Genomic DNA, 16,603 nt, shown 5'->3' on the forward strand with positions numbered 1-16,603 from the left:
AGAAGACCAATGTCAAAGAATGTTGGGAAAGAAATGCTCAATATACAGGCTAAGGAAAGCAAAAGGTGAAAGCTGGGATCAGTATCCCTCAATGACCCCCTGAGAACGAATGACTGAGACAAGAGTGATATTTTATTAATGATTAAGTTTAAAGCTGCCATTGAGAACTGGAGGCTACTTCAAGGTTACATTTATGAACTCTTAGTCACGCCAGAAAATGTGCCTTTTACCACATGACATTTATTTTCCTTGCTTCGGGGGATTTTTAAGAAAGGTTAAACAGCCTCACAGATCATTAATTGTCAATAAAGGTTTTGTTCACATGATTTAACAATTATTATCGCCACAAGAAAATCAGTGCCTTAATTTCCATAATTGCAGCCAATACAGTTTGTATGATTAGTTGGAACTTTAAAGGATCCCGAGGCACTGGGGTAATCGTTGCCAACATGTTCTGAAATGCATTTACACGCTGCAAAGCAATTTTGTAATACATCAACAAAGTTATTGGGTGTTGGCAATAGAGGTGTTTAAGAATTAACAGAACAAAGTGAAACAAGTCTTTAATGATTACATAAGGTATGAATACACAAATGTTGCTGCATTACTCTTTATGACCACTTTTGGTCACCAGTGCTCTTGTTGAAATTCATATTCTGCAACCGTCAGCCGTAGCGCAGGATGTCTTATCAGAATGCAGCTCACTTGCAGCTGACCTGGACTCTTGTCTTTAGAGTAGTGTTTCCACACAGGAAATCCAAATCTTGTGCCGTACACACCAGTCGGACCTTATAATGGAGAGGACAGACTGTCCTGTTTTAGTTTGAATGTCTATCAATGTCTTACTTTTCCTGTCAAAATCTTTTGAACTGTAAAACAGACGCAAACAAATGTATATAAGGCCCACATCATGATAAAGATATTGTTGTCTGGGTATAACCAGTACAAAGTCCTCAGTTTGGGTTTCACAACATTCAAAGCGTATGTAATTCAGTACGAGCTCTATGATATCCGGTTGACTGCTTTGTCTGGTCATTGCACTGCAATGTCGCATCTGTGAATGTTAGCTGAAAAGTGATCTATCCCCCTCTAGACACTTATCTACACAATAGTGAAAGGAATAAATAGTTGGCAAAAGATATGATGAGGTTCTAAACCCATCTGACTTTCTTTCCTCTGTGGAACACAAAAAGAGATGTTTAGAAGCATGTTCAAGCTGCTCTTTTCCATTCAATGGAAGTGGATGGGGACTGGAACTGTCAAGCTTAAAAAAAGGACCAATAAATAAATAAATCACCAAAACACTGTCCCCTGTGTTGGGGAAAATTACTTTTGAAACAGTGGTGAACTGGCAACAGGGTCGGCCAAGGCTCATTGATGCACGTGGGGAGCGAAGGCTGGCCCGTGTGGTCCGATCTAACAGACGAGTTACTGTAGCTCAAATTGCTCAGTTAATATTGGTTCTGATAGAAAGGAGTCAGAATACACAGTGCGTCGCAGTTTGTTGTGTATGGGGCTGCATAGCCGCAGACCAGTCCATGTTGTCCCCTGTCCACCGCCGAAGCACCAACAGTGGGCACGTGAGCATCAGAACTGGACCACGGAGCAATGAAAGAAGGTGACCTGGTCTGATGAATCATGTTTTCTTTTACATCACGTGGATGGCCGGGTACATGTGCATCGCTTACCTGGGGAACACATGGCACCAGGATGCAATATGGGAAGAAGGCAAGTGTAATGCTTTGGGCAATGTTCTCCTGGGAAACCTTGGGTCCTGCCATCCATGTGGATGTTACTTTGACATGTACCACCTACCTAAGCATTGTTGCAGACCATGTACACCCTTTCATGGAAACGGTATTCCCTGGTGGCTGTGGCCTCTTTAAGCAGGATAATGTGCCCTGCCTCAGAGCAAAAATGGTTCAGGAATGGTTTGAGGAGCACAACAACGAGTTTGAGGTGTTGACTTGGCCTCCAAATTCCCCAGATCTCAATCCAATCGAGCATCTGTGGGATGTGCTGAAGAAACAAGTCCGATCCATGGAGCTCCACCTCACAACTTACAGGCCTTAAAGGATTTGCTGCTAACATCTTGGTGCCAGATACCACAAAACACCTTCGGGGGTCTAGAGGAGTCCATGCCTTGATGGGTCAGGGCTGTTTTGGCAGGGGTGGACCAATACAATATTAGGAAGGTGGTCATAAAGTTATGCCTGATCGGTGTACATGTAAGTCTAGCATGTATTTATATAGAAAAACAATGAAAAAGTACCGCATTGGAATAGAAAAACGCATTGTGTGTGAATGGCCCAATATTTGTTCATTAATGACGTCATCGTCGACTAGTCAACTTTAATCACATAAATGTCTACTTTAAAAAATCTGAAGTGGTTCAACCCCTACTGTGCAGTAGAGGGAGCAGCTCAAACAAACCTTTCAGCTGAGCTGCCATTCTGGATCGCAGCAGAATAGGGGGAAAAAAAGAAACACAAATGTGATGTTTACCTTAAGTCATTTTTGTTTATTGGTATGGTAAAATTGGGCCATTGAAGGTCAACAGGAAAGATATTGGTTAATAAAGTGAGATTAAATACATAAAGTATATTTGTATTGTTTAACATTTAATTATTTCAGGTTTGAGGAATACTGAATGTTTTCATGTAAGTGATATGAGTAAATGCATGTTCACATTTAGTCTAGATCTACAATAACTGTCATGTTTACACAGCGCACACAACACCTCCGCACTTATGATTTCTCTTAACGTGGGTACAGGAGAGCTGTCAGTCAATAAATGGGAAAACAAAGTAACTTGCATTACTTGTTTGAAAAAAGTAATTCAAATATTTGAAAAAAGTAACTTGAATAAAGTAATCTGATTACTTGCAATGTGTTAACCCCAACACTGACTGTCCCTTTAAGGGTTCATCATCTTCTGCAGGTTACAATTGACAATAATGAGACAAACGCACTTGTCTTATGTTTTCAGTTGCATTGCAGTTGCATTTATTTCTTACTTGGACTGAATCACATTCATAGCAGTATCACTATAGTAAAGGAGCAGTACGGTCCTTTAACACAATAACTAAAGGAATTAAACTACTGGACATTAACAATAAGGCAAAAAATTGAATAGACCTCACATCTACTCAGCAAAAAATAACAGCATTCGTTCACAACATAATAATAACTTCACAATGTTAAGGGTCAACTGTAAAAATATATAGATATATAGCAAGAGAAAGAGAGAGGTACTCCAATAAATAAGAGTTTCCCTTATTTAGTAATATTGTTCACAGACTTCAGACCATAAAACCTCCTCAAGGATTTATTTTTCTATTTTTTTAAAGATTGCAATCACAACTGCACAGCTTTCACTACCAAAGTATTGTCACTGCCTTACACACAGCATAGTCAGAAAATGTTTACATATATTCGATTCTAAAAACTATAGCAATATTGGTCCACCTTAGATGCTTTGTACTTTTTCGTAACTAAATGTTAAGATGTGAGATCCAACATAAGAATACACTTGCAGTATGTGCATTGAGTACTGGACAGCAGTTACAGTCAGCTATGGTAAGTAATAATGTTAATACACTAGTATCTTATAAGACTTTCTCATAAGATGGAATTGACCATTTACTATATTTTGATGTTAGTAACAGCAACTACCCTTGGATTTACTCTTAAAGGCAGAGGTGATACAAAGCAAACTTGGTAAAGTTGTGATTGTACGTAATGTTGTACGTAAGGTGTGTTAAAGCAAAAAAAAAAAAATTACAAAAAAAACAGAATAAATAAGAGAGAAAATGTTTCTTTTTCCTCAAATGTGATGTCTGAATATGCAAAGCTACCTAGAAAGCATTTCAAGGCATCATAGATGCTTCCATCACGAAGTGTACATTCTAAGATATCTCATTTAGCCACATTCTAACACAGCATTGCAAGTATCCTTTACAGAGAATGCGATCCCAGAATGCATTGCGCGAAAAATCAATCCAAGATGGAGGACGAGTCAGAAGAAATTTTAAATATAAATACTTAAATTTCACTTAATACTGAAAACACATCGATAAACACTAGTTAAATAAAAAGAAGAAGGTCTATTGTGAGCGTAATGACATGCTATTGCGTTAGCTTAGCAACATGCTAATGCGAGACTCCTGTCAGTCACTGATGCTCAGTCTAACATCAGAGAAGGTATAGCAGCTGATTAGGACAGCAGTTAAAATGGCAGATAGCAATTGCAGTGTGCGCTTATAGTAAACAACATTATCGTCCATTGGGGGGGTGCTAGTTATCATTTTAGTTATCTTTATAGTTTTAAGTAGCTAGCTATAAACATGCCATTTATTTATCTAATTTTTAACTAAATTGCTCAGTAAGATGCTATTCAAACTGTTGACATTAACCCTCTGATGCTCTTCGGTCATTTTTGGACAAAAAATTATAAGGTTTTTTTTGTTTTTTGTTTTTTTTTAGAATTTTTACTTCATCTGAATATTACAAAACTTGGTAAAGGTTTTAGAACTTGCTATGTGAACACACACACACACACAAAATCATGGACATGATTCAAAAAGGATAAATTTAAATTTAAAAAAGGATACATTTTTCATAACAATAAACGTCAAATTCTTTTTTTACTTCAGCAATAATTTGCCAAGTATCGTCTTTAAAAAGCGACCAAACTTAAGTCTGTGCTCTAAAGCATTCAAGATTTATGTTTAAGTTGGATTATAATGGATTAAATGGATTATAACTACTGCATAAATATAATTTAGTACCATAAAATCCCCTAAAAATACAAAATATGAAATAAAAAACATTGAACTAAAATATAGTGCATTCATTTCATTGAAAAAAAAACATTGTCATTTTTTGACTGCTACACGAAGAGCACCAGAGGGTTTATAAAAAAATAAACAAAATAAAAACTGACCGACCGTAGAGGAACAGAATTTATAACACCCCTAGTGGTGACGCTGAGAATGCAACACGCACTTGCATCATGTTACGAATTGTCGCCTGACATGTTTAGGAACGCAGTTTTACACAAAATCGGGCTTTAGTAATTGCATCCAGCATGTGCGTAGACCGTTTCAAGCCTCAAGCTCATAAAGAGAATATCAGCAATGTTTAAAAAGATAAAATGGAAAAGTGCAGATATTTACATCCCTCAGTGGTGTGCTTTGAACCAAGTGGATTATTCATCATTATCTTTAACAACAGGACTGCTATACCTAAACACATTCATCAATACTGAACCCACTGAACACCCAGCATTCTGTTTCATCCCCCTCGACCCAACACAAAAGCATCAAACACCCGAGTGCTGACAAGCGGGGGTAAAATGATCGCGCTCACTGCCATTTGAATAAGGTTTGCAAGCTAAAGCAAAGCCAGATGGAAAGGAAATCTTCCCTGTGCCAGTGACTGTCTCCACACTTCTCAAAAGACAGCATTTCAGTGAGGGAAACAGAAGGCACCTGTTCTCCTCTACGGAGTGCGCATTTACACAATAGAGAAGGAAATGACCACGCAAGGTCGATTTCTAACCATCTGGGAGGTGACAGCAGGTTGTAAACAAAGAACAAAAGAAATGCTAAGTATAGAATAGGAATATTGACTTTCTAAAGGCTACTATGAGAATTAACTTTGAATCACTAGAAAAGTCTGTGTTCGCCCCTAAAATGGGAACGCTTACTGGGGTTTTTCCATGGAAATCATCATACGAGAAATTATAATTTCATTCAATATATCGTTCTGCCGCAGATCTTCACAACACATTACTGATTCGTAGTGTGACACACAATGGCGACATGATGTTTTGATGACCTTGCAAATCATGTACGGTTTTTTTCTGCTAAGCTGAAATGTTTTGCTGACAGTGTGACCCATGAATAGGGAACCTACGAAACTTGGCATTGAGCAAATGTGTCAAAAATAGCCACACTGTTTCTCAAGGGTGAGAGTGCTTGTTGATAGCGACAGTAGCATTTTCACTATGTGCGTATCAGTATGATGAACGCAATAGGCCATAGAGAACAGTAGATAACATATTTAATTTGATGTGAAGGCTTGTTTTACTTGAGAAGCAAAATGTAATTCATTGAATTCAAATTTAATGTAGAAAAACTGAACTTACAAAGACTAAGTTTTTTGTCCACTGGAAATGTTCAATGTTTTGTTTGCTGAACACACCAGTGTACATGGATGTTGCCGTCTCGTGCAAGACGACCAGGTTGAGGATGCCATATCACTTTAAAATGGACCACTGTTGAGTGATCCGCTGTGTTTGCATTCAAAGCTCATTTCCACTCACACCTGAGGCACAACAGCTGAGTACATATCAGACCAAGCAGTATTTTCCATCATGGCTGATGACGGTTCCCTCATTTAGCATCAGTGCAGGATCAGCTGATGATCCCTTATTGAGATTTATGAATAAAACAATGATCAGAATCAACTGATAATAAAGTACAGTACATGTGCTATCTCACAAAGCCTGTCAGAAAAATGTCCAGGTTATATTTCACCAACCAAAACCTAATATTTAGATTTAAATATTTTGCATAAATGAAACGAAGCCTAGTTTAGTACCAGTTTTCATTGATATTGATATTTAGTATCTCAGTTAAGTTCATATTAACTATATGGATTAATTACCATTAACGTAATGTGAAAAATACATATTTATATTGTAAAATACTTGCATGATTTTAGTATATGTGGTCCCATAAAAAATAAAAAAAAACATTGGGTCGGCAGAGAAATATTCTCATTATAGTATTGAAAATCTAATGAGAATCATCAATGAGAATTATTAACAAGAGTAAAACGTCTGGGTGCATTAATCATTTTCACATTACGGTCAGGAGAATGCCGTGAAAATAACACCTTCATGATCCTAAAATAGACATTTTCTTTATGCAAAATATGCTTTTTAAATCTGTAGTTAAATATGACTACAAATATGATGTGATTCACCCTGATTCAGCTAATACAGCACAGTACCAAACAAGAAAAACACTGTACTGTGGAATATTCACACGCTGTGAAATTTTCACTCAATCACGCTGTGAAACATTCACACATTTTCAGGTGGAGGAATAGATACGAATGAGATGAGAAAAGAGTGAGAATTCGTTTCAAAAAGTACTGGCTTACAGATAAAATACCTCATCTAAAGCGCACAACGCAGAAGTTTATTCGCCCACCACAGGGCTTCCCACTTTCCCTTGAGTAAGACGCTTCCTACTGGCAATAGACATATGAAAGTGGTTGGAAGCTCGATACATGAGTATCATCTGACATCACGCCCTCTTTACAAACATTATCTGATACTATACAGACAAAACGAACAGTACAACTTTGTACTTATTTGCCATTTCCTTGTGGTAGAGGTATTGAGCAATGCTGCTGACTTGGCAGAAACCCAAGGAAAAGATAACAGAAACTGTCACCGAATCACCTCCAAGAAAGAGACCACCTTCCCTTTTTATGAGAGTCTTGACCTGTGTTTTCAAATACATCTCAAATCTTAGTTAAGGATAGCCTCATCCAAGAGACAATGCTAGCACTGGTTGCAGTCATTTGGGCTTGATGGCCTATTTGAGCCAAGACAACTACTCCAGCACATGTGTTGTGTACTAACTCAACACTAAATCAACACTTTAAAATGTGTCAGTGACACAGGATAAGCATTAAGGTATACCTCACAATACTACAGCAAAGATTGTGCATTGATTTTCAATACAGCAGCACTACGCTAACATATCTGCTTTAGTATGAAATGATTTTCATGCTGCCCTCTGATTACGTTTGGGAAATCTACGGTGAGACGGGGAAACCAGCCCCTAAGAAAAACCTGAACCATTTGTATTGTTTTCTGGTCCATTCTGCAGGCCTGAAAGTAGGTTCCTGATGAACACTAGTCACTCAGGATTCTCACTTTGTTCACAGTACTAGCCATTAAGGACTATCTGAAGTGGACTTGATATCAGAGACAATGAGAAGACACTGGGGTAGTCTCGGTTGAAATGGAGAAGATACTAAGGTAAGGAAGTAGGGTAAATTGAGGACCTAGTAACCAGAACTCCAAAACTGTCTTGACACCAAAATAGTGGTAACTACTAGAGGAATGTGGTATGGTAAGACTAAGGAACTATGGTAAGAGACCTGACTAAGTCAAGGGGCTAAAGACCAAGACTATCAAACCTTGTACATGAATCTAGCAAGAATTCTCCCATTGGTCTGGTCTTACATGGTTTTAAACTGACGATTCCTCAACTATAACCAATATATCCCGGTCATGCTCAGACAGGGGAACTGTGGATGGACCAGAGGTGTCTGGAAGTGGAACTTGAACCTGTGCAGCTGCTAATGATGTGGAGTCATTAGGGGATGGTTTGTTAACGTGCGATTCTTCAGGCTCTTTTCCGATCGGCATCTTGGCATTCCACAGCCGACAGTGCGATCAACATCTGGGCTGCATAGTAGGTCGCCATTATGATGGCTCGAGAGTGGGGCACAGGGAAGCAGAACTTGTTGACGGCAATGGTGAGGTCAGATACCATGAAGAGGACGGCTCCGAGGCAGGCCGACAGTTTCGTCCAGGTCCAGAGGTCATTGGCGAGCTGGACTCCAGCAATGGCCCTCCAGCCCATGAAGCCGATGAGAGCGATGTAAACGGCCACCAGGTAGGTGAAGGGACCAGAGAGGTAGGGGTAAAGAAGGGTGTAACTGAGGCCTGAGATGACAGCGATGACCAGACCTGCTCTCGAGTTGAGGGGCTTCATCCCAAAGGCCGAAGAGTAGAGAATGTGGGTGATGGCGAACATTAGCAATCCTGTTAGGCAAATACAATTGAATTGAGTATTCAGTGAAAGCATCATAATAAAAGCAGGGGTGTCCAATCCCGCTTCTGGAGAGGCACCTTCCTGCAACACACCAGGCTAGAACTTTCGAGTAATCCTGAAAACCCTGAATAGCTTGTTCAGATGTGATTACTTAGGGTTATAGATAAACTCTGCAGGAAGGTCTCTAGGATCAGGGTTGGACACCCCTGAATGAAATCATTTATTATAAATATATTTCGTACAGGATATTAAGAAACGCGTTAGTCTTGGTACCATAACACTGTTGTTTGTTCCAAAGGAAAACTTGAGTAATTATGTGGTTCCCAAGGGTATGTTTGGAGAGAATGGTTTGTCCCAACCCTCAACCCTGACCTAAAAAAAACCTCATTCAACCTCTGAACTACTTTCTCAGTACAAGAGCTGCTGAACATAAAACTTCTTGCTTGGTAGTGGAGACTTGCATAAAACAGTCTGCTTTCAAAAAAGTTGCATTAACTAATTGAATCAGCATTTGGAAGTGCTAAAAAGTTAAATACAATGTTATACTGACACAGACCCTGAAAAAAAAAATCAGCATATGCTGGTTAGGTATGTTTTGAAGCATGGCAGCTGGTTTATGCTGGTCCTTATTTGGTCATGAGCTGGTTTAAGATGGCCCTGAGCTGGAGCTAGTTGCTTATGACCAGCTTAGGACCAGCTCATGACCAGCTGTGATGCTTCAAAACATACCTAACAAGCATATGCTGTTTTTATTCAACAGGGAGAGCTTCTGATAAACAGAATTATTTGCGTCCTAAGGGTGATATATCTTTCCCTTCTCATCAACCCACATAGCAAATAACTCTTAATCCTTTTCTAATCAAATCAGAGGAACACAAATGAATTAACTCACCGTGACTAAAGTAGCCTTGTTCTTGCCAGATGAGAAATGCGTCACCCAAAGCTGAAAAAATAAGTCCTGCCAGGATTTTCCTGGCACTGGAGTGGGCACCTAAAAAGCTGATGCCATGAGCGAGCAGAAAAACCCAAAGACAGAAGATGGGCAGACATTTGATGAGGGCACTGTACCAGGAGGGACTCGAGGTGGGCAGCCACAGAACAAAGTAGACGCAAGTGGCTTTGAAGAACGGAACAAGCTTTGGACCCTCGCTCTTGACCTGTAGGACAAAAGAGAGACTGAAGTTGTATTCATGGGAAGTGAAACACACCATCATGTGAGTCAGAAAGACTGACACAGAGCTTCTCTTACATTTAACAATTGAAGGTGATAAAACACTTAACAAGAAGCATATAAGTGAAATGTGATCCATGTGTTTTCTTGGAAATGTGGGATATTATGAATAAGAACTATGACAATAGCTAAATCTCAGAAGTATACCCAACCCAAGAGAAATATGTCAAAGTTTTACCGGCCCATGAAAACAACGCAGGAAGAATTTTGCATATTTCGACCCACACGATGAAGTACTGACTTACACCCCAATCTATTTAAGAACATACAGCTCCTTTTGTGACCCATTAGGGTCATATGAGTCTGATTGCACATCCTCCCCGTTACAAAACTGGGTGATTCTAGACTTCACACCACACTGAGCAGTAGCTGTCATAAATACAATTTACAATATGTTTAATCTTGAAATGAAGCCATCAAAGAGTGGGCAGATTTCTTACAGAAATGTATGTGTAACTAGTACATGTAGAACTGGATTCTATCATGTTCTCAAGTAGGGTTGTCAAAAGTGCTTTAGTACCAAGTTGATACTTAAATTTTAAAAACGTAACGTACCAGTCTTTCTGCAGTACCGTGTATTGATTACCAGATCATTTCGGTATCCACCGATAGGCGCTGCTTTCAAATGGTGAGAGCGCTCTGTGAGGAGCATCAAAGGTTTCTATTTACAATGAGTTTTTGCAGCGTTAAGCATTGTAGCCAATAACAGACATGTTTGTTGAGCGTGTGAGTGCAATCACCATTCAGAGGCGTTTAATTTAGAAAGAATCTGCTCAGTTTGTTCGGCATGAGATCTGCATGCTCGCAAATCATTTTACTATAACAAACTATAAAGACGATGTAAATAAGAGATTTATTGTGCAGTATAGACAGATTTTTGATTATAATAACAGGAATTTTCACTCACTAAACTGAAGGGAAATCAGCTTCATTGATTATAAAAGCAGCGCTCTTTGCTCACTTTCGGTGTATTACCCATTCATAATTTGAATAAAGTTTTATTTTTCAAGCTGCAAAGGTATGGGAGAGACATATGTATTAAAATGAGGGGTTAAAGGGTTAGTTCACCCAAAAAAGAAAATAATGTCATTTATTACTCACCCTCATGTCGTTCCACACCCGTAAGACCTTCGTTAATCTTCGGAACACAAATTAAGATATTTTTGATGAAATCCGATGGCTCAGCGAGGTCTGCATTCACAGCAATGACACTTCCTCTCTCAAGATCCATAAAGGTACTAAAAACATATTTAAATCAGTTCATGCGAGTTCAGTAGTTCTACCTTAATGTTATAAAGTGATGAGAATATTTTTGTGCGCCAAAAAAAACCAAAATAATGACTTTTCAACAATATAGTGATGGGCCGAATTCAAAACACTGCTTCGGAGCTTTACGAATCGAATCAGTGACTCGGAGCGCCAAAGTCACGTGTTTTCAGCAGTTTAGCCGTTTGATAGGAGATCCGAATCACTGATTAGATTCGTAAAGCTCCGAAGCAGTGTTTTGAAATCGGCCCATCACTATATTGTTGAAAAGTTGTTATTTAGTTTTTTTGGCACACAAAAAGTATTCTCGTCACTTTATAATATTAAGGTAGAACTACTGAACTCGCATGAACCGTTTTAAATATGTATTTAGTACCTTTATGGATCTTGAGAGAGGAAGTGTCATTGCTGTGAATGCAGGCCTCACTGAGCCATCGGATTTAATCAAAAATATCTTAATTTGTGTTCCGAAGATGAAGGTCTTGCGGCTGTAGAACGACATGAGGGCGAGTAATAAATGACATTATTTTCATGTTTGGGTGAACTGACCCTTTAAATCTGAAATTTCATTTTTCTGCTAACTTTTTATGTCATTTTTTAATGCGATGTTTAACTGAACAATATTTGAAGGCTACCATGCTAACGTTTTAACGTTTTATTTACTTATAATCATTAATAAAATTAACTAATTTCATGTATTTATTATTTAATTTTCAAAAAGTTAAATACAAAAAAATATTACAGTATTATATTACCAAAAATGGTACCGATAACTGCGAAATTTGATTTGTTTTGGTCCTGACTACTGAAATTTTGTTACCTTGAGAATCCTATTCTCCAGAAAACAGGGTTTTGCTATGATGTTCTGAGAGGTTGCTAAAACATTTCTAGATGGTTTCTAGGTTGTTCTGGGTTGGTTGCAAAGGTGTTGCTAGGTGGATGCTTAGGTCAATAGAGCCCAGCACCAAATCTCTATGATATTATGGTCTCTATGACTTTGGTTCCTCCTTCACTGTAAGTCTATTGGATTTTTTGCACATTTGCAAAAAATTTGCAAAAATTGCAGGCTATGTTCTTTTGAAAAGTAATATCACAAGAACAACCCTCTAACAGAACTATGAACAATAATAACCTACATTAACTGAAGGGGGAGAAGAAAAAATACTTTTCTTGTCCTAATCTTGTCTTAGCCCATGTCAGTTGGTCTTGGCTTAGACTTGGAATTTGTAGTGTAAGTCTTTGCCCGTGGGGGGAAGTGGAAAAAGGCTATTGTTAGCAAGTGTATATTTTAATCAGATTCTGGTGTACCCCGCAGTCTGAGAAAGGTCACACTGAAATACAGAGACTTCTAATTTGTAGCCAGCTGATGTGAAGAGATGGTCGGCACACAGCATGAGCTCTTTATAATGCAGACTTGAGGTGCAGTTCTTTAAAATGGAGGTGGATGTGGTTATGAATGTGGGCTGGTAAATGAAAGGTTGTAGGTGTGAAACTCACAAGGAATTATCCATTAACTATAACCATTGTGCTGATGGGACTTTCCCAGTAATAATTGTATGTTAATTCACTTGGAGAAATGCATCCCCTAAAACAAAGACAAGTCACTACATAATTATGTTACTAAACTCTGCTTCATTGATTATAAAAGCAGCGCTCTTTGCTCACTTTCTATTAACCATTCATAATTTGAATAAAGTTTTATTTTTTATGACACTGAGTACACACTGCAAAGGTGCGGGAGAGACAACTGTATTCAAATGAGGGATTAAATCTTAAACTGCAATGTTTGACAACTGACGAGACAAAAAAATATCTGATTTTTTTAATGCAATGTTTATTTAACGGAACAATATTTGAAGGCTATATGCTAATGTTTTAATGTATTATTTACTTAAATTTATTTATTTATTTAATTCACTTGGAGAAATGAGTCCCCTAAATGACTATTTACTAAAAATTCCAAATCATGTTACCTAAGCACAGCATTTCATAGACAAATTGAAACTAATTTTGTTTACTAAATAAAATAGATAACAAAATACAGTTCATTAGGTACCTTAAGGTGCCTAAATTTGCTTAAGGTAACTACAGACTAAAGTGAATTATTGAGCTGTTTTAACTGAAAGCATATATTAAACATATATTAAAATACGTCAATACCATTGTTTTGTTTCAAGGTGAACACTAGTAATGATTTTTTTTCCTAAAGCACGTTTATAAAAGCTACTTAAAGGGATGGATCACCCAAAAATGGAAATTATCCCATAATTTACTCACCCTCAAGCCATCCTAAGTATATATGACTTTCTTCTTTCAGTCAAAAACAATCAGAGTTATATTAAAAAATAATCTGGCTCTTCCAAGCTTTATAATGGGAGTGAATAGTTACCCTATCAGCCATGATTTAGAAGCCCAAAAAAGCACATCCATCCATCATAAAATTAATCCATACAGCTCCAGAGGGCCTTCTGAAGTAAAGTTATGCATTTTTGTGAGAAAAATATCAATATTTATAACACTGGCTTCTGGCTTCAGCGGCGGAAGTGTGAACTTTGACCTGACGCATGACGTACTGACGAACAGCAATATGGATAGAGCAAAACAAAATACCTGTCATGAATTAGAAGCCTATGTTGGAGGAGCTTGAGTTTGTTGCATTTTTTGTGAACCGCGAGAGGCATCTACTCTCACCTAAGCTTACGCTACTCCTACATCCTACGCCGGAACTCGACTCTATCGTGAACGCGCGGACGAACGTTATCGGAAGCTAGTGATTATAGTCTATAAAGTTATAAATATGGATATTTTTCTTACAAAAATGTATCGCTTCACTTCAGAAGGCCTTTATTAACCCCCTGGAGTCGTATGGATTACTTTTATGATGGATGGATGTGCTTTTTTTTGGGCTTCAAAATCTCAGTTACTATTCACTCCCGTTATAAAGCTTGGAAGAGCCAGAATATTTTCCGATTGTGTTTGACTGAAAGAAGAACGTTCTATACACCTAGGGTGGCTTGAGGGTCAGTAAATTATGGTATAATCAATGGGATAATTTCAGGTGAACTATCCCTTTTAATGTCCTAATTGAACTAAATCCTGGCTTAAAGGTGCAATATGTAATATTTTCTGTCTGCTAGAGGCCTATTCAAAACAAAGGCGTAGCTTGATGACACCAAGTTTGAGCGAGGAATCTTGGGATATGTGGTCTTCACCTCACGGCCGGGAAGAAGTCATGTTCATGGATGCGATTGTTAACGTTACTGTAGTATGAAGCAGAGCAGGAGCGAGTGTTGTGGGAGCTGAACGAGGCCGCTGGAGCAATTGTGCAACACACACCTCACAAGCAGCAGAACTTTTATTATGACACAGTCACCGGCGCTGCTTCCGCTTTTCCGGTCATGAGTATGAGGTAACGCAGCTCTGTTTATCATATTAGATACATTTGAGTGTGTTGAAAATGATGTTATAACGTTACTCTGTGCGTTCGCTCGGCGGCTGCTGTGAGACACTGTTACACACTGCAGTAAGATAGATCGATATTAGACTATCATATTAAATGCTGGATGGCTTGTGTTGATAAATGACATGCAATTAATTTTAAAACATATTGTATGATGGAGAAAATGCTGTATTACTGTTACTAAATATAAAGCTGCATCTGATTATGCTATGTTAGCTACTTGACAAAATAGTGTTTTTCTCTGAGGCATGGTAAAGCATGGTACTCACAAAAAGATTAGATTTAAACAATAAGACTAAACGTGTTGAGCTATATAACAATAATTAGTTTTCTGTCTATAAATATATCAAAACAGTTGTTCCCTTGCCTATTAAAACATGTTAAAGCATCTTTGGTGTTTCCATGGTTTCTACAAAATAAAACCGGAAAGGTAGGGTAGCGCGTGTATGACGAAATTGACAGGCGACTCCTCACACGTCCCAGACCCTTGGTTAAAATTGCAATTTTCAAAGGATTTACAAATAGTTGCAAACATTTAAGATATATTGTATATTGTAAGTACTCAAGTGAACAAATATATAACATTGGCCTAGTGGTTTTTGGATATTTTACTGCAAAATTCTTACATATTGCACCTTTAATCTAAGCCCTGTCTATGAAACCAGGCCTACATGGGGTAAGTTGTCACAATAAGAATCTGCAGTTCAATATGTTTTTCAGAAAAAAAATGAAACAGTAAAACATATATGAACCTCAAAACAATATGAAATGTGTGTAAAAAGTTATATATAAAAATATCAAACGACTGTTTTGCCAAGTCAGATTAATAAATTGTATAAAACTGCACACTTAAAACACATGTGACAACTTGCCCCAATTTCACATTTATGAAAAATAACATGAGAACATATAAATAACCTGGTCACACACCATATAATTCAAAACCCATTAGTGAAAAGAGGTGTTGAAAACATTTTAAACAAAAGGTTTTGCTGAAACAGTGCAACTACATCAAGAGAAACTGCATGAACTGGGATCTCTGACTTTCTTTTCCAGTCAGAATGTCTGTATGAAAGAGGAATAAAGGTTTGTCACGAGTGTTTCCATTGAATAAAGCCCTTTGACAGGAGATGAAAGCAGAGAAAATGGGGAAATACTGAGAAGGCAAAATAACACTGCATAGCGAATTGCACAGTGCTTACTTAATTATAGATCAATGGAATCTTTGCATAAATAAACCAGCTCAATTCATGATCATACATCGCATTGTTTGCAGAGGTAAAGCACACAAGAGCATGCTGGACATAATCACGTGCTCATTGTTATTCCCAGGATAACAGACTCAAGGATGCATGGACAAAAATATACATATAATACAAACAATGATGTCAGCACATCCTTAACAAGTCATAAGCATCATTTTTAAAATATCTATCATGTTTATATGACATAAAAATATAAAGGAGGTGTAAGCAATACATGAATATGAAACGAAAATGACCACTTTTAAAACTTATGAATGCATATGCAATGCCATTTTCAGTTATCACGTCTTTATGAAGTGATTAAGTCGATTATACACGGGTGTTTTAATGAAAGGCTTTAATATGTAACAGACTTACCACAGTGACAGGAGAAACCATCTTTGTCTGAGCTTGAACAGCCAGTGGAAAGATGAGCAGATCAGTCGTCGCTAACACAGCACACGCTAGTATTTACGTCCCTTTGTATGTGCGATTTGTTTTTGTCTTGTGTTTGGGACAGGCCATCATCAGTGGGAGG

At 37.9% G+C, this 16,603-nt stretch overlaps 1 protein-coding gene across 1 annotated transcript; it reads right to left on the reverse strand.

The window, feature by feature from the left end:
- Positions 1-2,977: 2,977 nt before the first annotated feature.
- tmem86a (transmembrane protein 86A) lies at positions 2,978-16,603 on the reverse strand. Its single transcript, XM_048158386.1, has 3 exons — positions 16,444-16,603; positions 9,757-10,021; positions 2,978-8,854 (listed from the first exon to the last, which is right to left on the reverse strand). Exons 1-3 carry the CDS (start codon positions 16,462-16,464, stop codon positions 8,433-8,435), a joined length of 708 nt encoding a protein of 235 aa, XP_048014343.1. The 5' UTR covers positions 16,465-16,603; the 3' UTR covers positions 2,978-8,432.

Source organism: Megalobrama amblycephala, linkage group LG15 (genome assembly GCF_018812025.1).
Source record: "Megalobrama amblycephala isolate DHTTF-2021 linkage group LG15, ASM1881202v1, whole genome shotgun sequence".
In the NCBI taxonomy this organism is placed as follows: Eukaryota; Metazoa; Chordata; class Actinopteri; order Cypriniformes; family Xenocyprididae; genus Megalobrama; species Megalobrama amblycephala.

What these genes read in the sequence shown, in the direction of transcription:
- tmem86a (XM_048158386.1), bottom strand. Translation starts at nt 16,464, where the DNA reads ATGGTTTCTCCTGTCACTGTG. An exon ending in TGGTTTCTCCTGTCACTGTG is followed by an intron (nt 10,022 to 16,443) that starts GTAAGTCTGTTA and finishes TTTGTCCTACAG; the next exon opens with GTCAAGAGCGAGGGTCCAAA. An exon ending in ACAAGGCTACTTTAGTCACG is followed by an intron (nt 8,855 to 9,756) that starts GTGAGTTAATTC and finishes TTTGCCTAACAG; the next exon opens with GATTGCTAATGTTCGCCATC.